This window comes from Plectropomus leopardus, chromosome 13 (genome assembly GCF_026936395.1).
Source record: "Plectropomus leopardus strain MGB_pleo_1.0 chromosome 13, ASM2693639v1, whole genome shotgun sequence".
Lineage (NCBI taxonomy): Eukaryota > Metazoa > Chordata > Actinopteri > Perciformes > Serranidae > Plectropomus > Plectropomus leopardus.
Window position 1 is genome coordinate 16313762 of NC_142188.1, and position 24088 is coordinate 16337849.

Below are 24088 nucleotides of genomic sequence, written 5' to 3' on the forward strand. Positions count from 1 at the left end.
CTTACATCTTATTGAGACAAATAGAATTGCTATGGAGGAACAGCACAATGTTTGACATTTTAAGTTTTTAACTTATGATCAAATTAAAAAGAGTGGTTGCCATGAATCTCTGGCATGAACAGAAATATTCTAATAAGTGGGCTTTGCATTTAATTGGATGGACCTAAAGTTTGTCACATGCACTGTACAAGTATGTCATGGATTTATTGGTATGATTGCAAACGGACGCTTAGCTCTGTTCTTCCGTTAATTATATTGAAAATGTAGTTTGTTAAAATCCATGAAGTTAAAACAGCTTTTCAAAAGTCCAATTACCAAATTAGGTTGATTTGAGTTCATAACAGTCCCCATCCACCCTAGAAAACAGGCGTCATAGACTTAGGCTCTGTCAGAAAGACCATAAAAGCACAATAATCAACCAAACTGGTTTCATTCCTTACTCGTCAAATACAGACACTTGGTCAGTGGCCCTCTGTGTCAGACACAGATGCACAAAGGCAACCTCAGCAGCAGTATGAGATGCACTGAGTAGTATGGAGAGTAAGCACAGGCAGAAGGGGAGGTGGATAGGTCAAACAAAGTCTGGACTTTCACCTGGGAGACTGCCGTTTGTGTCCCATGTAAAGCCAAAAGTCAGTTATCTTAATGACGACAACGTAGTGTGGTAGTATTTGTAGCTTGACTTATGTCATGTTATGTTACAGTAAATTACTAAAGAAACATACTTACATTAAGCCAAACTGTTGCTTTTTTCTAAACCTAACCATTTACTTTTGATGCCATAAAACTGTTGGAAAAAAAAGCCAAACTATACTATATGCTATATGCCATAAAATGACAGACAAAAAAGTCATACTTTTGTGTTTCATCAAAATGTAGAAAAACATCATACTATAGAATGTCATAAAAATGTTGGGGAAAAAAGTCATACAATAGCATGTCATAAAAATTTCAGAAAAAAATATCATAGGTTATTATTTTGAAAAAGATAGTATGCATTAAAAAGGACGTTTACTTTCAAAAGACACAATGCACATAACAAGCGTAAATTGACATGCCATTTATTTTGATGTGTAAGGCCACTGACCAACTGTCAGTATTTGACAAGTTGAGATGAGAATGTGTTGATTTGACATACATCCTTATCAGCAGCAATTTGGGTTTTAACCCATAAGTACAGTGAGAGTATCCCGTAGCAATAAACCTATGGTAGAAAAGACATACTCTTCAAGCATTGTCCTTAATAGAATTTAATCCAACCACTGTGCGTCACAATTTAGAAAAGAGGATTGTGTGTTTGTTAACCTTGCCCATACACTTACGTATTTTATAGTTCTAAGAAGCGCTTTCTTTGTTATCATGGCCCACATAACCTTTGGGATGGTAATCAGAAGTTTAGCATGAGACTTAGGATGCCAAACATGAAGCCAAGTGTGTTTACACTGTATGTAACTGAGACTTCCTGCATGCTACTGTAGACTTCTGTTTTCTAAGCGCCTGAGCAACCGTTGTCAAACAGACAGCGGTTACGACGCAACAACAACCGATACAAACGCTGCGTTCAAGACCACTGAACTCTGAAACTAATCAGACATGGTGTTGCTTATTGTCCTGGAGACGAGGCAGAGCCCGGGTAAAGGGAGCCTGTCAAATCACAGGCCCTGATGATGGAGATGGAAGATAAACTCAGGGTCCTTGGGGACTCTTCACCCCCAGCAAACACTGAGAGCGCAGAGACGCTATAGAGTTCTCCAACATCTGTCTCTGCTCCAACACTGATACCACGTCTGCAGACCCCATCAACCATAAAAATGGACTGTTAAGAACCTACAACGGACCTCGGAGTGATGCGTCCAGATATAGCTACAACAGCCTTTTCTCAAGTGAGCATTTCAGTTTTAAACGTACACAGAGGAACTTTGCAGCGCAAAACATTTACCAGCTTGTTTTCAAAAGCTGACACTCAATCTGCAGAGAACTTCTTCATTTTTACAGAATGTATCAAGATCACAGTGAAACTTACGTAGCTCCTACATTGTAGAGGTGGTCATTTATAACAGCTTACACCAGAAAACAACAACAGAACAACTGTCAGAGGCTGTATCCAGTTGTGAGTAAAGAATATTTGCAGGGCCAAATGGCTTGAATTCCCCTTCCGCAGGTTTAAAGTCATTCATTATCAAATGTGTGCTCAAAGGTTAGCGCGCTATTGCGGAGGGTGATATAAACATTAATTTCCACGCTCGGGGGCTGCAGGCGTTAACTGAGCTGAGACATGCCGTTTGTCACCAGGCCACACACCAGGCACTGCAGGTTAGGTGGCTGCTTGTTGTTTGCCACCCAGCAGACAATGACTGGTACTGCCAAGTCATAAAAGTGGCTCAGAGTGTGGTGAGCATTTCAGCAGAAATGAATCAGAAATAAAGCAGCGTTTTTTTGTGGGTTTTTTTCCCACCTCATCTGTACTGTGTTGTCATTTTTCACTCATAGGGAGAGAGAGAAATAGATAGGAAAGATAGCAGATATAACGAGAAACAAAAAAAAAAAAGTTAGATCTTCGCATCTGCTTGAATTTTAGTAGGTCAGAGGGGTGCCCATTTACACCCAGCCTCCCCACAGACTCTGGTGAGAGTGATTATGGAGCCCAGCTTTCGCACGGACTACTGCACTCTCATAGGGTGTAACCCTATTTAACTACCGATAAGTAACCACAATATAATTTTATCATTTGTTCCACATATAAAGGGAAAGAAAAACTAAAGTCAAGATGCACTGGATCTACAGGATACTTCATGTTGCTTACTCTCTTCAGAATAAACTGCAGACACATTAATGTTGGATTAGAGCCAGTGACCAGGGGTTAATCGTGACATGTTCTATCCGTGGACGCACTGAACAGTTCACAGTGTTCTTCCTCTGGACACAGACGCACACACAAGTACTCTACAGCTTCTACACATTAGAAACAAAGTTCCCCTTTTTACTTTTAACCCAGTTGGATATGCAAGCAAAACTGTGACATTTAATATTTAATATTTAATACCTTCCAAATTATAAAGAGGCTTCATCTGTTGTGCTTCTCTTAAGAGAGGTTAAGAGTTTCCTCTTGTTTTCCTTTTCTTTTTTCTTTTTTTTTTTACCAAACTGTAACATTAATGACTTTAATTTACATGTTTAAAATCTAAAAAGGAAAATCATTTTTGTAAATCCCAGCAGTGCTTTTCAGTGACCTGAATCTCTCTCTGATTTGGCTGCAGCCCTCCTTCCTACTGTAGGTAACCGTCTCTTTCACACATCAGGGTAAACAGAGGACACAAAAGATGGCCGACATTGCTTTTGCTGTAGCGCCCTTGGAACGCAAAACTGAGCACTTCATTAATCATTCATCTTTAATAGATTATGCAAATTCCAGGACATAAAAATCAACAAGATCAATAACTGTATGAATTTTAATTGGGAGCAGAAAACATTTAAAGAATGAATATAATCTCGTAGCTCCATCCAGTATGAGAGCATAATTTATTGATAATTGGATCCCAGCCTAAGTGAGGAAGGTAATTTAGCATTTTTCAGCCTTGGCATACATTCCTATTTACAGGGTTTGCTAATGGCAGAAAAAATAATATTATGCAGTAACAACCTACACCCAATCAAATGCTTCATGCATTACTTTGCATAGTCGTTAAAATTAAGTAATAAAAGCTTTCTGGATATTACTTCTGAGTTTAATTTGATGCTCAAAATACTCAGACACATTTTATATCGCTTGTGCTAAAGCATGTTGTCATATTCCACTCTGAGAAAAGTTTTCCTCTTCCTCATTATGCAATCTGTGGCCCTCACATGTATCGCTTTAGGGGGCCCCCAGCCCCCAGGTGGCTTGAAGGCCACCTGCTATGAGTGTGCTCCCCAGAGCGAGACCGCTTTCATAGGAGGAGCCCAGCATAAAAGACAAAAACACACCTTTCTTCTCCTGAGGCCCAACTTTCTGGGGCAAATCTACCTCCCACATATTCAGGAATAAAAAAGGGGTCTTTCTTTTCCCATAGCTCTGTGTCTGGGTCTGGGGCTGGACTGGAGGGATCATTTGAGAAGGGCCACTGCAAGTTTTCAATCATGCTGTCCTCCTCTTTACTTACTCACACATACACACACACTCACAAACACACACACACACACAGTGGACTCATTGACTTTGATGCCCGCTGGATAATTATGGGTGTTTTATTAAAAGACTGGCATATTACTCTGTGTGGCCATCAGTAAACCTAACCTCTCCTGGGAAAGAGCCTCAGCAGCCACACTGAAACAACATTTCAATTAAGCAGGCGGCCATCAACCTCGACAGCAGAGCAAAAGAAGCCATAGGGTCAGTGTGGGATATATGATACAGATAGTTAATACGACAAGATATTCAATACACCGCACTTGCCATTACCTGTTGGCTCTCAGTGGAAGTTACTATTGAAAACAGCAGCAGTTAGAAAAAAAACTTGTAATTTCTTTCATCTGTATCTGGGTCTCTCTCTCTCTCGCTCTCTCTCTCTCTCTCTCTCCCTCTCCACAGCGTGAGGCAGCCAGCCAGCCACGATACCATTCCAGCCGCTGTCAATCAACAGGCTATCATAGCCTTTGATGACAACGTCGTGTCGCGGCGAGAACAGCAGCTGTCTCTTATGAGAAGTGCTCCTAGTCAATCTGTTAGCGGGCCAATCCGGGCCAACACAATAGCCAGTTAGGAGCAGCGTGTGAAAGGCCTGTAGGATTTAATGGGCTCAGATGATATATCGCCTCGCTCTGTCTCTCAGAAATAAATACAGAGTGGCCAGAAAGAGCTTTTTTTTCATTTGTTGGTAAGAGTTTAATATGACTGGAAAATGTAAGCAACATAAGGAAGGGACCGTCAAAACCTTGATGAGTCAATAATGATGCAACATCAAGATGACTTTTAACAATACGCAGTCAAAGTTGGCCATCTTAGAGAAACTGTTATAAAAAGTTCATTCTAATCAGTAGTTTTTAATATTTTAATACTTTAATCCGTGAAGATAACAGCTTAGAAGTGAGGGCACAAACAACTGAGTGACTATCAGCATTATCAGTATTATTAAGTGAATTAAAGTGTAATCTGGGTGTGAAATGACAGTACAAGGTGTATCTTCAGTGAGTTTAGGTGCATTATAGTTTCCTTTGTCAGCTGCTCCCATCTTTAACAGCTGCAACGGTGTGCACATGTTGGTAATTATGGGATTGAATTAGACTGATTTGTTTTTTATCAGGGGGATGAGGAATGAGTAAAATTTGGAAAACAGTTCATCAGATTGACTTGGCTGGTGTGATGCGGCAAGGAGGAATTTGTAAAAATGTGTTACCGTATGTTAAGATGTACTATAATCATGAGTACAAAATCCTTGGCTTTACTTTCACTACAAAAAACTGTTGGAGAACAGTTAGGAGGACATCATGAAACAATATGGCACAGTTACATACACTGTATTTGTGTTCTTAACACCAAGTTCAACCACCTCGCTGCAGATGTCTTTGACCTGCTGCAGCTGTGTGTATTCTTTTAGGGATCAATCTAGCGTGAGTTAGATTGTACCTGTCACAACAGAGTAGCTCTGGGAGACGCTGGAGGCGAGGTCGGAGCTAGCGCTGGTGGAAAGGCTCGGCTTCACGTCATCTAGGCCAGCGTTCAGGGATGGGAGGGAGTACTCATTCGCCTGTGGACAAATACACAACAAATGCAAATATATGTCAGTGGACAAATGCATGCGTGAGGAAGGCGAGTCAGACTTTTTTTATTAAATAATTTCCACCAGATTGAGTCATGATCTGGCTAATATCACTCATGCACTTCATGCAAGCGCTTTGGGTGTGAGATTTAGGGTCCTTTTTCAGTTTTATATGAAATGTGTCTGAAGGAAACCCCTTGTGTATCTGAGGAAGCTGTCTGTGATCCTCTCACTGTGTTTCCGTCTGAATACTTCCTGTGAATTCTGTGAGCACCACCAACACTCCCCCTCCTCGCCAACCCGTCCCGACCCCGCTCCCCATGCTTTACCAAGACCTATGATGTATGCATGCATTAGGGCTTGTCTGTGGAGAAGGCAGAAAGGGAGAGAGGGATGAGAGAGGGATTGGGAGAGGAGTGAAAGGACGGGGTGTCAGCTGGCTCTTTGTGCTCCACTGCAGTCATCCCTGTGACCAGTCAAGGGAGGAGACATTCAGGGCTTTGTTACAGGAGAGACATGTGGTGTGGTTTTTTAAAGGGGAGTACAACCTCAAAATCAACCTTTGTGTTTCGCCTCTAGGATGAACACATAAAACTGGGTTTATAAAATGCTAAAATAGTGAGTATTGTTTTACGCCTTTCATACTTTTATTAGTGTTTTTTACTTTATATTGGAGGTTTTCATTGCATATCTTTATAACTGTGATACTGTGCGGCTGCAGCCATCTTTCACATTTTACATTTTCTCTTGCACCAGAAAACTTCATGCAAGGATCAACTACCACTCATCTGTTAGTATTTATTTTCTTTAATCTCAGGTTAAGACTCTGAAGCAGCTGTGATGATTCCAGTTTGTTAATGAGATGACACTTCCTGACCCAAGATCTTCTTCTTTGAAAGGATAAGTGTGTGTGCACACATTTGTGTGTTTGTGTCAGAGTGCGTGTGTGCATCTGTTTGTCTCAATGGGACTGGGGGTCCCAGAGGGGCGAGCTGGTGACCCCAGTCTTGTCTGCCTCTATCCCAGATAAACTCTAATTGTCTGCTTACAACTGTTCCCTGGCACTAGGCTGGATGTTCCTCTCTATTCCGCTGGGCCTCTGCAGCACAAGAGCCATTTTGTCATGCAGATGGGCTGTGGGCAGGGCTGGGCAGGGCTGGGGCGGAGGGCGAGTGGCAAGCACAGAGGGGCCTGAATGACCTGACCACATGGCTGCCAGAAGTGTGGGAGGGATGAGGCCTATTCAGCCTGGCCTCTTCAAAATGGCTTTTTAATGCCCTGACGCAGACACCAGACAAGCCCCTAATAGCCTAATATCCCACCTTTTCACCAGTTTAAGAAAAGGAGGGGGTGTTGGAAACTGGGAGAGAGAAAAAAAGGAGGTGCACAGAAAGAGTGGAAAGCGGCCTGATTAATATTACATTAAATTAAAACTGATTTTTCTGGACCATTCTGATGCCGTTTTTCTCCCCCCTCCTCCACCTTCCTCTCGCCTTTTTAATACCTTCTCCTCCACTCTTTGTGATTGCAAGTCATTTCCAATTCGTTTTGGTATTGATCTTGCCGTAGAAATCACTTTGGTAATTAGCTGCATTAGGGGCTGTATAGCAGGCTGAGGGGCTGTCCCTCTGATTTATCGCCGCTGTAATTCCCCGCGATCGCACAGAGATGAAAATGAACTCAATTAGGGCACTGCTAAGGCTGCATGGGCACCCACATAGAGTTCCAATGGAAAAATTAATAGTCTCTTGTTGTTTAACAGTCTAATGAATGTAAATAAAGGTTATCCGCTGTAATAGGCTGCAGGCTTGCAGGTGAAGTTGCATGGCTCTTTTGTCACCTGTGTCAGCATGTGTGCCACTTTATTCTCTATATCAGTGGTTTCCAACTGGTGGGTCATGGTCCAAAAGTGGGTCACGGATGATGGTCACCACAAATGATTTGTGAAAATGTCAAGATTGTAAAGAACACACTTGATTTTGAAGTACAGTGCATTTCTGGTACAGAGTTTTTATATGAAGTGCCGTTTAGGTTTATTATTACAATATGTTTAATTTTTTTGGGTTCTAAGCCAAGATGTCATTTACATATTGTGAAATAAAGTGGAAAATGTGGTAATTTATAATATTATTATATATTTAACTAATGACTACAGAGAAATGTGGACTACAGGACTGGACCAGTTGGGAATTACTGCTCTATATAATGTTAAAACTCAATGTAAATATTTGATTGTTGGCTAACTTAAGGACAAGAAACCAGGACATCAGTGCAGGCTGTGCTGTGAATTTCTGTGTTGAAAGAAAACTGTGTGGCCAACCTGTTCAGGTTTGATGTGTTCTGAAGTGGGGAAGACATCAGGGTAAGAAGGACGTTCAAACACACGGTCCAAGGCCTCCAGCTGCTGCTGGGTGAAGGCGTCCGCTCGCAGGTGCTTCCTTAAACTCTCCACACTGCCCTGAGAGTCGCTGCCCGGGCCTGAGCCATCAGAGCCATCTAGAGAAAGAGGGAGAGGAAGAAGAGAAGAGCGACAACAGTCTGCATCAGGGCACAGCTCCAGTCTTTTAACCTGTTATTATTCTAGCAGGCTAGCAATGTGAGATAAGCATTTCTTTTTAGCTCAACGGGTGCGAGAGTGATGACATGAGGAGCAGTAGTAAATTCAGGGAGACCCACCAGCATGTCTGCCTTTTATCTCCCTCTCTGTTTTTCATCACCTCTCCCTCTCTTCCTCTCACACACTCACTCAAGCAGCTCTCTGCCTCCCCCTCCACCGCCACCTCTCCTCGTGGCCACCATCAGCACGGTCATCATGTGATAGGTCTATGGTAATTGATGGATTACCTTCAGTGCAAATATATACTTGTAAGGGAGAGCGTGTATTTCAGGAGGAGAAAGTAGGGCTGGCGATTACATACAGAGCCTCTCATTCTGCCAGCGGGAAATGGAGGGCCATTATTTAACTGTACTATTTCCTCCTGAACATATTACCCTTCCCTCTCTCCGTCTCTCTTTCTCTCCTTCCATCCCCCACATATTGCCTGTCTTCTGGAAACAGAATGGAGTGGGGACGGCACTCAGGGCCGAATGAGGACGGGGCATCGAGGGCAAGCGTATGCATTTCCTCACACGGTCACACTCTATATAAACAAATGAGCCTATGCTTCCCTCGTTCTCCTGATCTCTGACCCTATCAACTCGGCCAGGGAGCCCAGCGCTGCCGCTGCAGCTCTCCCTCTGCTCGCTCATCAAGTCCTGAACACTGAGAAGAAAAAAAAATCTGCAGCTAAAACCTCCAGCCAGCATCCCAGGAACCTCCACTCGACTCCCTGCCTCCCGCCACCCTCCCTTCTTCCCTATACCCCGCCGCCAACAGCGGATGAGGGCTTTAGCTCCCATACAAATCTGTCATTCTAAATTTGCAGCAGATTATGTTCTCTCCTGGGCGAGCCAGCGGTGATATATGATATGCAAGGCCGCTATTGATTGCCTGATCCGCCAGCAGAGGAGGGAGGCGAAATGAACTTGGAATGAACATCATGCCTCAACTCATTGTGCGTATAATACTCTACTTAATCCCACATTTTTCTGTGCTATGGAATTCAATTGATCAATCATGTTCCACTGATGGTACCATTTCAGGGGCGTTATTGCCATTCTGCTCGGCTGCTTGACCTTTTTTCAATGGCTGAGGCCAGAGGATGAACCCGACTCGCACAAAGAAATAGATCCATGGAGAGAATGGAATAGAGGACTGCAATTGGGTATGAGTGTGTGTAGGTGGTAGGGTGTGTACATGTGTGTTTCACTGCTAAAATATATTGACTTTAGCTTTGTGTAACATTTATGAAGGAATCAGTTTTTTCTCCTGCCACATACGTTTCTCCTACCATCAGTTAACTGAATATTTTAGCACAGACTCTTTTTTTCCAAACAGCTCCCTTGGGTGCAGGGTTGGGGTTGCAGCATTAGTGTTGCTGTATGAAACTCAATTGTTGTCTGTGGTACAGAAGAAAATGGAGTCATTAATTACCTCGTATCAGCTGGTCTGAGAAAAGAGGCAAGCTCGATCAATAGCAAGTGTTTGTCATTCACTATGGAGGAGCATGCTTATACTCAGCACCCCCTACTCACACACTTAATCAGGCCTTTTGAACTGCAAAACAACATAAATTCCCATCATGGAATAGTTTTTGGTGCACTTTTATGTGATTTAAATTTAAACAAAAGATTCACTAGAAAAATTAAAATTTTGGAACCTGCTAATTGATTGACAGGTTTTTTAACAATAAACAACAACGAAATCTATATTAGCAACACTTTGTGGTGTTCACACATGTAAAGGCTTAAAGACAGGCCTAAATTTTAATCGCAGATTTTTTTCATCTCTAACTCTTCAGTATGCAAATATATTTCAGATTTATGTGGTCAAAGAATTACTGATTCGGCCTTTAAACAGAAATAATACTAAATCATTTATTTTCAGAAATCGCCATTAGAGCTTCATGTTTGACATATATCATAAGATAGCTGCAATAAATCAGATTCATCCTTTGACAGTCAGCGTGTCAAGTGGAGTGTGAAGCCCGACTGTCAGATCGTGTCTGTGAGTGAGTGTGTGTGTGTGTGTGTGTGTGTGTGTGTGTGTGTGTGTGTGTGTGTGTGTGTGTGTGTCTCATTGACTGGCTTCATTTTCCCAGTGTTTCTTCAACCCCTTTGGGTGTCTCAGCAGGTATTCTCTTATCACTCCCACAGCACCAGCTGACTGCATCTCTTGGTTTTAACACCAAAGTGTGAGGAGACAAACCAAGATAAAAAACAAGCCTCTCCAATGGTGACATTCACACATCAACCCCTGAAGCGATGCACTTTCTGATAAATATTTTCTTTGATCAGCTCAAGCAAACGAATGCTGTTTGACCTCCAAAAGTTTTATATTTCATAGTGATGCATTCAAACAATTTAAGTTAACTCTTACTTTAGCAACTCAAAGCCCCAAAGTTGAACTCAACAAATGGACATAAAACTGAAGCTCTTCTTATTTATGATCCCTGTCTAACTATTACTCACACTCATGCACTTTCAGCCATTTGTACACACACACACACACACACACACACACACACACACACACACACACACACACACATGCAGCATTACCCAATGACAGTAGCTACTGCAAAACAGACCACAGTGGTATCACAAGCTGTTCTGTTTTGTTTTGTCTCTAAGGGGGATGTTAACGTCCTGCAGTGGCATGGTGGCACTTTATGTCCTTCTTTCATCTCATCTGTCCCTCTGATAAGATAACTCAGCGGAGAGTAGAGGTGGGGGCTTGTTTGAAAGGCAAATGAATTCCTACACACCGCCTGGCTCTCTCCGTAAATCAATGACACAGGGTTTCCTAGATCAGGGGCTGCGAGTCCTCTGCTGATAGGTGAAATGATGCTATTGCAAATTGTGGATCATTTGTTGATGTTTTTAAAAATGCAGTTATGCTTGAAAAAAAAGAGAGAGAGAGCGCGCAAACAAACTGGTATACCCAGAGGGTGAACACTCCTTCCCTGTAAGCTAGCTATATTTATGAAACCTGTGAAGCGGAAAGGAGAGAGGTGGGTGGGGTGGGGGAGAGAGAGGGAGAGAGGCAGCAACACTGCCAAGGCTGTTAAGATCCTGTTATGTTGTGGCGTGTTTAAGAGCTTTATTAATTCGATTTAGCACCACCAACCAGTGTACTGACTGTCAGCAGGCATAGTGATGCTTATTTGATGTTTGCTCTCAGTGTCAGCACTGAGGCTGCCTCAATAGTGTTTTTGAAGCACTCTAGTTATTTTATTTATTTTCATTTAAATTCTCTGATCCAGGCGGATGCAGAAAGTTTATAATAGCTAAATAAATAAAAGCACAACTGTTTGGATATAATTTGTAAGTTTATAGAATTAAAAAGAGGGCGGCTGTTGATCAGGTGGTGGAGCGAGGATGGCCTTTAATTGCAACGTTGGTTATTTGATTCCTGGCTACTTTTGTCAACATGTCAAAGGGTCCTTAAGTAAGACACTGAACTGCTCCAGATTGGTGTTTGTGGTAGGAAAAAAAAGCTGATTTGGATATAACTGTCCGCCAAATGAATGGATTTGTATCTTGTGTAAAACTCACTGCAAAAATCATTATATTATAAAATCAATATATACCTGCACAGTGAGGCTATTGTAATGCATTCCTGAAATAAGTCTTTTGGATAAAAAAGATTGCTGCACCACAAACTTTATTTTTGCAAACTTGTTTGTTTGCATTGACAACAATTTTAGATAATCTTGTTTCCTGCTTGTTCTGTAAAAAATGAGTACTTTAGGACAAAAAGATTATTTGAAAAGAAGGACATTTTGTCTCTCTCTTCAGCTTGACTCCATTCCCTTCTCTTGTTTTTCTTTGTCCTCCTCTGCTCTCGTCTCTACCCTACTCTGGACCAGTCTGCCGTTTAGCGTTGCCACCCTGTGTGGCGAGTATTTGTGGAAATGCAATTAACGTATCCCCTCTTTTCTCTTGCCTTTCTCTCCCTCCTCAAGCTGAGTAATGCATCGCTCCATTAATTCTCGGCATCGCTGTCCGTAATTGACTTTTCTCTGACATGATTCCTCTCCATTGAGTGAATTCCCGCTCCTTATATTTTTTGTGACGGATCTCATTGTATACTGTTTACAACTATACGTGAGGGTCTCGAGCAGCCATGTTGTTGAATGCAAATGGTTAACCCGGCAAGACTTGGTAAGAAGAGGGGGAATGATAAGAGCAGAAATGAAATGTTGAAGGGAAAGAAGGACAGACATAGAGCAGAGGAGGAGGAGGAGGAGGAGGAGGAGGGGGAGAAATGCAGTGTGGACCCTTTTGTGTGCTCCTCTACTGTCGGGGCCCTAACAGCTTCTTGTCTCTATGTTACGCTCTGTGGCCCCTCTCAAACCTGGGCTTTTCTCTCTCACACACAACCCATCAGGGCCATCATGGTGCTCATGATTCCATTTATTTCTGTCTCGCTCTGGATGCATTTATTTTCTAAAGTGATCCTCTATTGACTCATTGTCATGGATTGGCTTGACTAGCCAACCAGTGTACGCCCAGGTTCAAATCCATACACTAACTGATTCAAACTCCACAAACGGGTCATATGTGTTAAAAGATACACACCGGACGATCTCCAAAAGGTCCAAATATCAAATTTGAACAAATCAAAACAGCGACTGCATTCATTTTTCCTCAAGCTATTGAGCAAGGTTGATATGACTCGATCATTCTTTTATGTCATGAACGAACAACCTGCTAGGCCATATTTTTTTCTTCTCCCCGCTCACACACTCATCAGCTCCTTCTACACTCATCCCACACCCACGCTACAATCACAAGTTATGACCTTTGCTTTCTCCATCTAATTTATCACTCTGGCTCCCTACTGCCTGTCCTCCCCAGAGCTCCACTGGGCTCCATCCAGGATGCCAGCAATGAGGGAAACATACAGTTAGGTCATATCAACCTGCGTGCATACAGCAGCAAGGTCAGGAGTTGCCTGTTACTGTGTGCTAAGACTTGGAAAACACTGGATTTACATAAAAGCTGCAGCTCCAACAAATCCTTTAAAAAGAGAACAAACTAGAGCAGGTGTGTCACACGTAACAATTAGCTAAAAAATCATCTTCGTGAAACGACTGGAAACTTTTTAAAAGAGCGCATGGACTTCTCGCACTGTAATACACATTTTACAATCACACAGCAGTTGTCACCCAATCCTCTCTGCCTTTTCTTGGCTTCCACTTCCACCATAGGTTTAAATGACTGAGTGAGAGCATGCTGTACAACAGGCTAATTTCCCCACTTCACTATTAATGCATTTGGCAGGAACAACATTCCATTTCCTGTAATGAGATACACAAATAAATCTGGCTATGGATAGATTCGGGGTGGGGTGGCGGTGGTGGTGGTGATGGTGGTGGGAGAAGGAGGAGGAGGGGGGTTTGTGGGGGGGCAAAGGAGGGGGTGCGCATTGAGACGCATTCTCCCAGCACTGGCATAATTGGTATCGCTGCTTGCAGACATGCAAACCAATCTCTCCACAGATAGGGCTGAGACTCTCTCTTTTCCCCCCTTAAGGCTATTTCTTTTGTCTTTTCGATAGCTTGCACATCCAAGATAGAGGGAGGGGAGAGGGGGGAGATGTTAATTTGTGAATTAATAGCTTTTCTCTGCAGAATTGCAAATTCTTTTAAATGTCACTATGTTCAGCGTGTGAGGAGCATCTGAAGCCACAGAGTTACAAACACTTAGCGCACACATTTCCACGCATAGGTGTGTATATGCATGCACAAATCCTAAAACTAATTCTTGCTCAACTCTCATTGAAGCTGCCAGGACCTCCTTCTTCCCTCCTCCCCTCATAAAACCCACTTTTTTTCTCTCTCCCTCTCATTCCACCGCCCCTCCATCTCTCTTTCACCTCCTCCCATCTTCACTTGAAGCCGTCCAGTGTAACATGCTACTTTTAATTTGCAATAACACATGACAAGGACAGATTAATGGCTCTTATGGCACCTCTGTCCCTGAAGCTCGTCTTACGGGGACCCGGTGTACATAACGCGTGTCACACTACATTATCTCTACAGCCCTCCAGTAATGGGGACCTTTTTCTTCCTCAAAGGGCAACCGCTGACTTCAGCCACACCGGGATCACACACATGCGCCAACACCATCACAACACCAATGCTACAAGGACTGTGCAATGCTTTTTCTTATGTTCATTACGGTCAAATTATTAAAATATAAGCACAAAAATGTGCGACGCGTATAATCTTTGATCAGTTTACAGACATGCAACAGAGTCTAGAGAGTCATTTGTAGAACATAAAACAACATGAAAGTCTCTGCTGCACCAGATCTCCCTTTGTTTTAATGAACATATTCACTTACATCCCTTTTTTTTTTACTGAAGTATGTACTGAGTTGTCTGACTAGGTGAAATGTTAAGATTTTAGCAGGTAATTCCCTGCAGTGTGTGCCTGCAGCTTTGTTTTATAAATAAGACAATTCTTAAAAGTTTGAAAAATGTGGGCAATTGAAAATTAGCATAAATATATTTCTATAAGGTCTGCAGTGGGTCACTTGACATAACGATCCAAATTAAGGGGAAATTCCATGTTTCAAATTATTTAAAAAATGATGTCAATTAACTGCATCTTTTTGAAAATCCACCGCTATCTTTACCTAGTAACAAGTCAAAACAAGCTACACTGTGCATTACTGTATATTGAACTGCATGCCATTACATGGAAAATATGATTTTCCACAGTCACTTTAGCTTAATTTATTTTAATTTCTCAGGAGATTATTTATTGGAAAATCTTCCTCGCCTCGTCCCCATAAACTCATACCCCTGGAAGAGCAAATTAAAATAAAGAAACAGTAATTGAGAGGAAAGTATTGTGATCTGATTGACCAAAGCAAAAGAGAAGGTTGCTAACTTCAACTTACAATGTCCTATTTTCCTTCCATCCAAGTGGTTGCCACTCCAGAGAACTAAAGAGACAGAAACATAAAAGAAGGAAGTGGCCTGTTTTGATGAGTGCTCTTTGAGATCATTTTCAACCAATTCATCCCATCAGCCACCTCAAAACAGTGTACACACACACACACACACACACACACACACACACACACACACACACACACACACACGCACACACACACACACACACGGGCAGCCCCCTCCCTGCCTCCACCGGTCTGTTCCTACACCTGTTCAGGCCTCCACCGGGGACATGTTAATTCATAGGCATTAAAAAAGCCAATTGTTTGCAAAACCGATAATCTATTAGCCCTGAGGCGGTGTGTGTCCACTCTCTCGCCTAGGAATGAGAAATTCTGGCTTGGACCGGATAGGCTTCCTCTTAATCTTTGAGCATTTCTAGGTCTATTTTCTCGTCCTGGTAGTGTAAAAAAATACTTTATTATTGAACATTTTAATGCTATTCAGAATGAAATAAAATCAGTAGAAAATGTATCTATATAGTGCAAAAATGTCTGAATTTAACTGATTGAAAGCAAGGCAGAGATTCACAACAGATCTTCTTTTTTCTGCCTTTTGATACATTATAAAAGAGCAGCGGCCCTGATGCCTTGCCAAAGGGGATTAGAGTTGTATGACAGCTATATGGGATATCTACAGTACGTCTGAGCATGGTATAAAATTGAGATGCAGCTCTGTAGGCGTATGGTAAAAACGCAGGGCATCAAAAAGCTGATTGAATCGCAACACTCTCTCAACACTCGCCCTGCCTGATATACAACATAACAAGTCACTGGAGACAGCACACAGAAACACACTTGGCTGCAGCGCTGTCATAAATGCCATCTTCTTCACACACAGGAGAGAAAAAAAATGTAGGAGACGAGTGATGGAGAGAATTAAAAGGATGGGAAACAAAGGGGATTTTGTGTCTCCCTTACCATCGTCTCGTTTCCTCTTCTCGCCGTTGGAGCGGGGGATACCCAGAATGCCATTGATGGAGTAGGATCCTACGGGATCGTTGGAGGCGCTGGTCACAGGGGGTGAGGCGGTGCTGGGCACTGATGGAGAAAGCTGAGTTAGCTTGTGTGAAAAAACGTATGTGTTCATGTTTAGGTGTTTTCCTCCAGTTTCTGGCTCATTTGACTGTGCTGTAATCTGTGTGTGGCCTCATTCACGCTCACCTATGGTGTGGCCGGGTGTGGAGAGTGGCGTAACAGATCCGTCAGGGGACGGGTGGAATTGCTGCTGGACTTTGGTGCGGATAATCCTGGTAAAGTGAACAACAGACACGGATCAATCAATACTGCTTCCAGAGCATGGAGATTTCACACCAGCCCGGCCGCCCCGGGACACTTAAACACGGCACATCACGTCCACTTACGCCCGTGCATGTACAAGTGCTCCATCGTTTGGGGGCACTTGTATCCTCATATTCAGGCCCCTGTCACAAAATAGCCAATCTCTGGGCTTTAGGGGCAATCTCTGTGCTCCTGTGTGAGGCTGAATAGGGGCTGCCCCCTGAGATTGTGGATTCAATCTAGCTGGATTCTGAGGTTAGAAATATGATAAAGTCCCCATACCAGTAAGATGTGATGTGGCGGGAAAGTCTTCATTGCACTTTGGTCTGAATGATCTTGCAAACAAAGCATGAAATCACATCAATTCACCTCAATGATCAGCTTCACTGGCTCTACCTGGCCAACTCTAATAATCTCCCTCTCCTGCTCCCCACTCCCTCTTTTCTCCTCGCTCTCTCTTTACTCTCTCAAATCTGAGCTTACACTCCTCTCTCTCCAGATCCCCCTTTTCTCATTTCTACTCCACTGTCCAATGTGCTCTCTGTTTTACTGTACTTTTACTGTCTTTCCAAACCCCTCAGCTCTTTCTTCCCTTCTTTCTATCTTCACTTTTCTCCATTTCATTTCTTTATTCCTCCCTGTAGCGTCTGTTGTAGTTTTTGGTCTTTTTGTTTCTCAGTGTGGCACACAGGAATCCTCCAGGCTCACTGAGGATCAGAGCCTATTGATTTGGACTCCGGGATAAAAAAAAAGTTGACGACGAATGGTGGAGAGGAACAGCAAATGCAAATGGTGATCTATAAATTATATGTGACAGGAAAGCAATAGTGTCTTATTGGCCCAACCTGAGACCACAGCCACATCCAATGTATTCTAATCTGTGGTGCATTTTGGAATAAATAGGTATAAAAAATAACAAAAAATGTCACAGTAATCTGGAAACTGTAAGGATGACAAAAACACGAGGCCTTAGAGATAATGCTACACTTGTAAAATTGAGGATTGTTGTAAAGGTACAGTGGGATTTACACAAGCGCAGCTTTAGCTCTTATGGGACATGATCGCATTACATTTAAGCATGACTATGGTAATCTTTTGATTGACAGACGAATGTGAGATCATTGAATAACAGGCAGTGCTGTGTACCGACAGAAATCCCCACATGGAAGCCCTCTCGCTAGAGAGGTGTGACAAAAACAGACTTTTACAGACTGCAGATGAGGCGTTCACATGCAGCAATGAGCCATCAATAGTGAATCAGGCAGCTACGGGGTTAACTTCCTCGGGGGCAAAAAAAATGTACATCACACTCTTTTCATTCCCCTCACTATCTCATGTGTCCTCCATACTCTCTCCTTCAGGCAAGGCAACAAAGGCTAGCAGCCTCCTCCAGAAAACACACATCAATATTTTATTTGAATTTCTAACATCTCACCACAACAGTTATCTGACCTCATGACTCGAGGGAGCCTCATAAATTCAAGGACTTTGTTTCAAGTCTATGTTGTTGATATTGAATAAGCAATTTGGATGGGTGAATTAACGACTTTGGTGTTTGGCTGTTGTAAAAAAAAAAAAAAAAAAAAAATCCCCCCAAAAAGATTAAAATGTGGATCAATATGATTGAAAGCCGCTTAGGACCTTCTGGGTACTCCTCTGTCCACTGGGCATGTTGCAATGGGTGGAAACTCCTCTCTGCGGCAACAAAACAAAGTGCAACCCAGTCTCTGTGTAATCTTTAATAATTCATGCAGGAAAAATGTGTTTAAAGCCAGGACATCCTCTTTAGTCAACAGAGCAGAGGTCAGCCCCTTAACCACAGAGACCACCAGAGGTCCACTGTGTCTCTCTCCCCTCTGCCTGCCTCTTTCTCTTCCTCACTTTCTCCCTCCTCCACATCTTTCCCAATCCTCCCTTTAGGTATAAGAAATAAAAGCAACCTGAGACATTTAAAACAGATTATATTGTGTGAATTATTGAGTCAAGTTTAGATTTTATAAAACACTTGTGTAAATTTTTAATATGCAGTAAAACAAATATCAATTAACCTTTTTTCTTCAATGCTAAAATTAATTTTGAGCTCAGTTCAAGAGTGAAACCTGCTGATTATTCTGCTGTGATTTGTGAGGCCATCTTTAAAGAATAAAAAATATTATATACAGTTTTGCACATTGTGTCACAGGCTCTGATGTTAATTATTAATGTGCAGCCAAACTTAGTTTCTCCTAACATGGACAGCATTTCTCCTAATAGTGCTGCAGCTCAAACCAAGCAGATGGTCAGAAATGTTTTCCAATAGCACAACATAAAACCTCCAAACACCTTTAAATACATTTTGGTTTTAGGAACAACAGGTGAAAACTGAAAATGGTGCCAAAAGACCTGTTGAAATCACAATTTCCACAACTTGTATATTATATTATATTTCTTTCTTTTTTTCTTTTTTTTTTTTACAAAGATTCATCCATCTCCTGCATTTAGCTGGATGTGTTATGAGACTCTCTTCAGCTCATTAAAATGTAATGCCGATGACCAGCTCTCTGGAACAGTGCCTCCTAACCAAAGTTCATCACTCGCAGGCACTATGGGGCTTTTTTTTTTTTTACTTTGCACACATGCACTAGAGCTTTTCTCCAGCGTCCTCTGTCTAAAGACACTTTGTCCACTGCTGTCCCGCTTCTTGAGGAAAGGTGAAGGTGTAGGGTGTCTGCTGCTTTAGCTGCTTCAGTGGAACAGGAACTCTTTTATAGTCCATTTACGCATAAATCAACACTGTTAGGACGCGTGTTTTTGTCTAAATGTTTTACTTATACTTTAATTAAAACGGATAAAATAATAATTAGAATTAATATAATAATAATTATTATTGTGTGTGATTAAAACCGGACTAATTTAGAATTGTTCAGCCATACTGAGATTAAACGTGTTGTCGCTGCGCTCACCTCCGTGTTGGAAAACAGAGAAATTGGTTGGCAATAAAGAGGCTGCTGCCGCCGCCTCTGTCGCAGTGTGGTCCGCGTATTGAACGACTTTGTTGGGTATTTCCCTCCGCCTCTGGATCTGGTTACGCGGTATTGATCGGTTTATATCGAGACAGATGTGATTCTTCGTGGCCCCAGCAGCCTCAGCTCCCGCGCTGGCTGTGTTGTGGAGGGCCGCACAGGAGATTGAATTGCACACGTGAGACCACCCCGGGTATGCTCGGCTGGGACTGACTATATGAAGATAAAATCTTTTTTTCTTCTTCTTCTTTTTCAGAGCTGATTTGTCCTTTTTACGCACGAATTTTCCCATAATTTCTCAGCTGATTTCTCTTTTGTGTTTTGCACAATTTAACAGTTATGCTTACATGTATGCACACATTTAGGAAGACATTAAAAAAAAAAGCTATGTTTTGGAGATATTTTACGCGCTTTGGAACTATTCGGCATGCTTTTCATGAGATAAAGAAAATTTTTAAAACTGTCAATTTCACCTACCTGTTGATGGATGAAACGCTGGGGACGGTGTCGTTGTCGCAGACGCCCTCAGCCAGTAGTCGGTCCCTTATCTCCCAAGCGAACATTGTTGGATTCTGGCGCTTATAGTCAGCGATTTTATCCACCACTTTCGGAGTTGCAACCTTTGGTTTGGAGCCACCAATGACTCCAGGTTTAATACTGCCGGTTTCATAGTACCTGCATGGGGACAGAGTAAGTGTTTCTTGAATGGGTCCCTCCTGAATTCAACAATCCAGTTTAATTGATGACTTAAATATCATTTGTGTGGAAACAAATCTCCGCCGGCCTTCTGCAATTACATTTATTTTTACATTTTTTTTTTTTTTTTTAAACCTACAAATATGATGGCGGCTTTATCTATTAATTGGTGTGGAGGAGTGCTGTTATATGGGCCTAATTGAGTGTCAGCTGGAAGGTGAAGCGACGAAAAAGCAGTGTAATTAAAATCACACAATATAAGCAGTGAGACGGACAGAACAAAAGGACAGTTTTAGCTGTAAAAACACAGTTTAGACCTCATTTTCAGTTTCCATGAGCTAACAGTAGCATGCACGACATGCCACCATGACCTATTGGTAAATGTTGGTGACAAACATTCAGTGTGTGTGAAATGAAATACCTCTGAAATGCCTTCTGATAGCTGAAAAAAATATATTTCAAAATATTATCTCACAGCATTTGTGCTCTGAAGTAAAAATGATGTAGAGCTAATTTACCAGGCTTTTTACACTGATGGAAAAATATAGGAACGTAAAGTGTGTATTTGTGGTATTTTTCTGCTGCATTATGATGCTCAAATGTGAGTTTATAGTGGCCGTAGACCGTGTTGTTTTTCCAAATCTGCTTGTAATATCAAAGTCTGTAGAGCTGAAAAGTCAGATTTCAAGTGACCCCATCACAGTCTCCTATAATATTAATACAGCCTCATATTCCTCTGAGATATTTTTTATTCTTAATGCTCAGCTGTAAATTCTCCTCCTAAAATTTATTTCGTGATTATTATGCTTTTCTCTTGCAAGGCTGCAGGTGATGGATAGAAAATCTCGGACGCAGAACTGCTGTGTTCAAGAAAAAGAGAGAAAGAAAGAAAAAAAATGACCTGCCTATATAACCGATGACTGAGGCTGAAATAGAGCTGGGTGCGCATATACGAGCTATAGAAGATTGATGTTTGACACACATAGGTCTCTTGTTGGTAGTGGATCCCCCCTTTTACCTGCCGAGGATTTTGCTGACACAGCCGTGACTGACCCGTAGCTGTCTGGAGATGTCGCAGGGCCGGACGCCCTGGTGGGCCAGCTCCACGATCCGCTGCCTCACCACGTCCGGGAGGGGTCTGCCGTTCACAAACACCCCGCCGAGCTGGTTCACACCGCCGTGCCCTGCGTGGGACACAACAGCAGCACAGGGGGAGCATAACATTACATACCTGCAGATGACACGCTTTCTCCTCGTGGCGCTTCATTTCGGTTGCTTTTAGTTTCTGAGATGTTCAAAATTTAGTCTAAAATATTAAATCAAATTAATGCACACATACACGGAGTATAATGTGCTTGCATACGCACACATAAAGGCACACGCGCACGCACATTTTAATTTTGGATAACAGTATTTGCTGCTGAATGAATTCTAGAAATACTTTTTTAAAAATCAATAGCTAATGAAAACTGAAATAATAACAACAAGAACAATAATAATAATAGTAATACTAATAATTAAGCAGAGTCAAACATGATAGAAATTTAGGAAGTCTGTGAGTAAAATTTAATACGGTTGTGTTGCTTTCAAATATATCTATTTTTTACTTAAATAAAATAAAACAAATATCACATTTCAAAAATATTTAAAACATTTCATATCTCTTTTGGTGATACAAAAGATGAAAAATAAAACTCCTCTCTCCCTGTTCATTGGCAATAGGTAATATTTTCCAGCAGCACCTCCTCCACTGCAGCCTAACACATGTCGCAGATATTAGGTTTCAACCTGTTTAATTTTCCTCGCACAATTATTGTAAATAATTAAAATGAGCTTTGATAACTCATATTACAAACGCGGATGGTGCGAATGAGGAGGGATCAATAATTTACACGCAGCCCGGGTCTTCTTTACCCATATCGTATGGAGGAGAAAACACGAAGAAAATGAACAGTTGGAGCAGCTGCGTCAGTATTTTATCTTTTTTTTTTTTTTTTTTTAATTATTATTAACTGCTAAAATTTAAAGTGAGAAACGGCTTAAATAAAGTGACACGTTTGCATCAATTTACACACAACGTGTCCTTATTGTTGTCTCTCTGAAGTAGCTGCCATTTCACAGGTAATAAAAGCTTTGTATTTAAATTGGGGAGTTTCTGTTTAGTAAAATAAACGCTTGAATGAGCGCACCTCTTTAATTTTGACGAAGTCACTTTACTGCTGAAAAAAAACCAAATTAAAACTAAACTCCTCAATGACCCATGTGGTGTTACAAATAAGCCAGAAATGTCCCAGTTTTGAAACATTTTAGCAGCCATCTCTCATGATTTTCTCTGCGTCTTATTCTATTTTATATTATTAGCAAAATTAACGTACCTATATCCATTTTATATGACACTTATAAAACTTTTCCAGTGTGTTTTAGTTTTTGTTTGTTTTTTTAAATGACGAAAGCTTCTAATATCTGAGAGCTGTTCATCTTCAGCACAGTGATTAAACGATGGAAAATAACAAGCCTTTAATGACCTCTCTTGTTTTAAAAAAAGCACCTATAAAAAATATCTAACCTCGCGTTTTGTGATTAGACCACAGTCACTGCAAAAAAAATCTTCAATCCTGTTCTTGCAGGAGTTTAAATAACAACACAGGAATCCTGTTTTCTGCAAACTAATTCAGTATACTCACGGTGCATCGCCGAGAAGGGGTCTGCTTTGCAGTGAATATCCATGGGATAGCAAAGGAAAGAAAGGTAATCGACTGAGGTCGCCGTTTCGCCTCGGTGATGCAGCTTTAAAAGGGTAAAAAAAAAAAAACAAGGATTTGTAATTTGGTGAAAAACAGTCCGTGTGCGAAGAGTCCGCGGGCTGCAGCAGTGGTCAACTTCTTGGGGCGACGCTAAGTTTTCCTCCTGCTCAAGTCTAAACTCAAAAGTCTGGCGGAAAGAAGGGGCTGTCAGGTGCAGAGCATGACCCACACGTGTGCAGAGCGCACCAGCCGCAGCAACATTGACTCAAACCGGGTCACTGTTTGTTTTTTAAGGACATCGTGAGGAAAAAAACAAAGAGTTGCTGAGTGTCCACGGGTCCGCTCGGGAATCTGCGGCCGAAAAATCCCTCTCCTGTGCCGGCGTTGAGCACGGGCGGGCTCTGTGGTTTAATCAGATAGGGGCGGAGATGACAACAACATGGACACGGCGAAGTACAGAGCAGTGCGTCCCCCTCTCCTCCAGAATGGGCTGTGCCTGAGCGAAGCTTTGGGCTGAGAATGAAACCCCTCTCCTTGTGTGTCTGTTTCTAAAAGCTGCAGTCCCACAGATCACCCCCTCCCCTCCCTCCTGCCTCCATCCCACAGATCCCCTCGCATAGAGATGGATGACTTGTCAGACAAAGGCAATAGATTCCAACACTTTGTGATTCGCCCACGTAAAAACCTGCAGCTCAAATGAGGAGGTCCCTGCATCCGACAGCCAGGAAGGGGAGGGAGACGAAATGGGAAATGATGAGACTTTGGGGTGAAGAATCAAGGAAATTAAAGGCAGGGGGTAGAAGAGAGGTAAAGCACTGTCAGACTGCTCTATGTTGTTTAAAGCGACGCCTCTCAAATGTTTTCATATGAACTCCCAATAGAAACACATGACGAGACTGTGACTCACATGGGAAGATTTTTTTTGGTGTTTGAGCTCAATTTTTAGTGTTAGTGAGGAGACTAAAACACGACGTTTGAAACAATTATGATTATATATTTTCTAGGCTACATATTTTTTTGTAACTGAAATAATAAGATTTAGATAGACTTTATAGACTTTTTG

The 24088-nt window shown here is 41.9% G+C and overlaps 1 protein-coding gene across 17 annotated transcripts in view; it reads right to left on the reverse strand.

Annotated features, from left to right (window-relative positions):
• Positions 1-24088, reverse strand: part of pax2a (paired box 2a) — a 38636-nt gene that overhangs the window by 8363 nt on the left and 6185 nt on the right. For 4 of the 17 annotated variants that reach the window (XM_088086579.1, XM_088086588.1, XM_088086583.1 and 1 more), the window contains exons 5-11: positions 21300-21465; positions 20063-20260; positions 16467-16552; positions 16224-16343; positions 15249-15293; positions 8056-8231; positions 5603-5723 (exon numbers count right to left, since the gene is read on the reverse strand). In XM_088086579.1, the coding sequence (XP_087942705.1) occupies positions 5603-5723; positions 8056-8231; positions 15249-15293; positions 16224-16343; positions 16467-16552; positions 20063-20260; positions 21300-21465 (912 nt within the window). Of the gene's footprint in view, positions 1-5602; positions 5724-8055; positions 8232-15248; positions 15294-16223; positions 16344-16466; positions 16553-20062; positions 20261-21299; positions 21466-22965; positions 24025-24088 lie in introns of those variants that run through there. The other 13 variants (XM_088086584.1, XM_088086587.1, XM_088086591.1 and 10 more) reach the window with 10 other exon arrangements.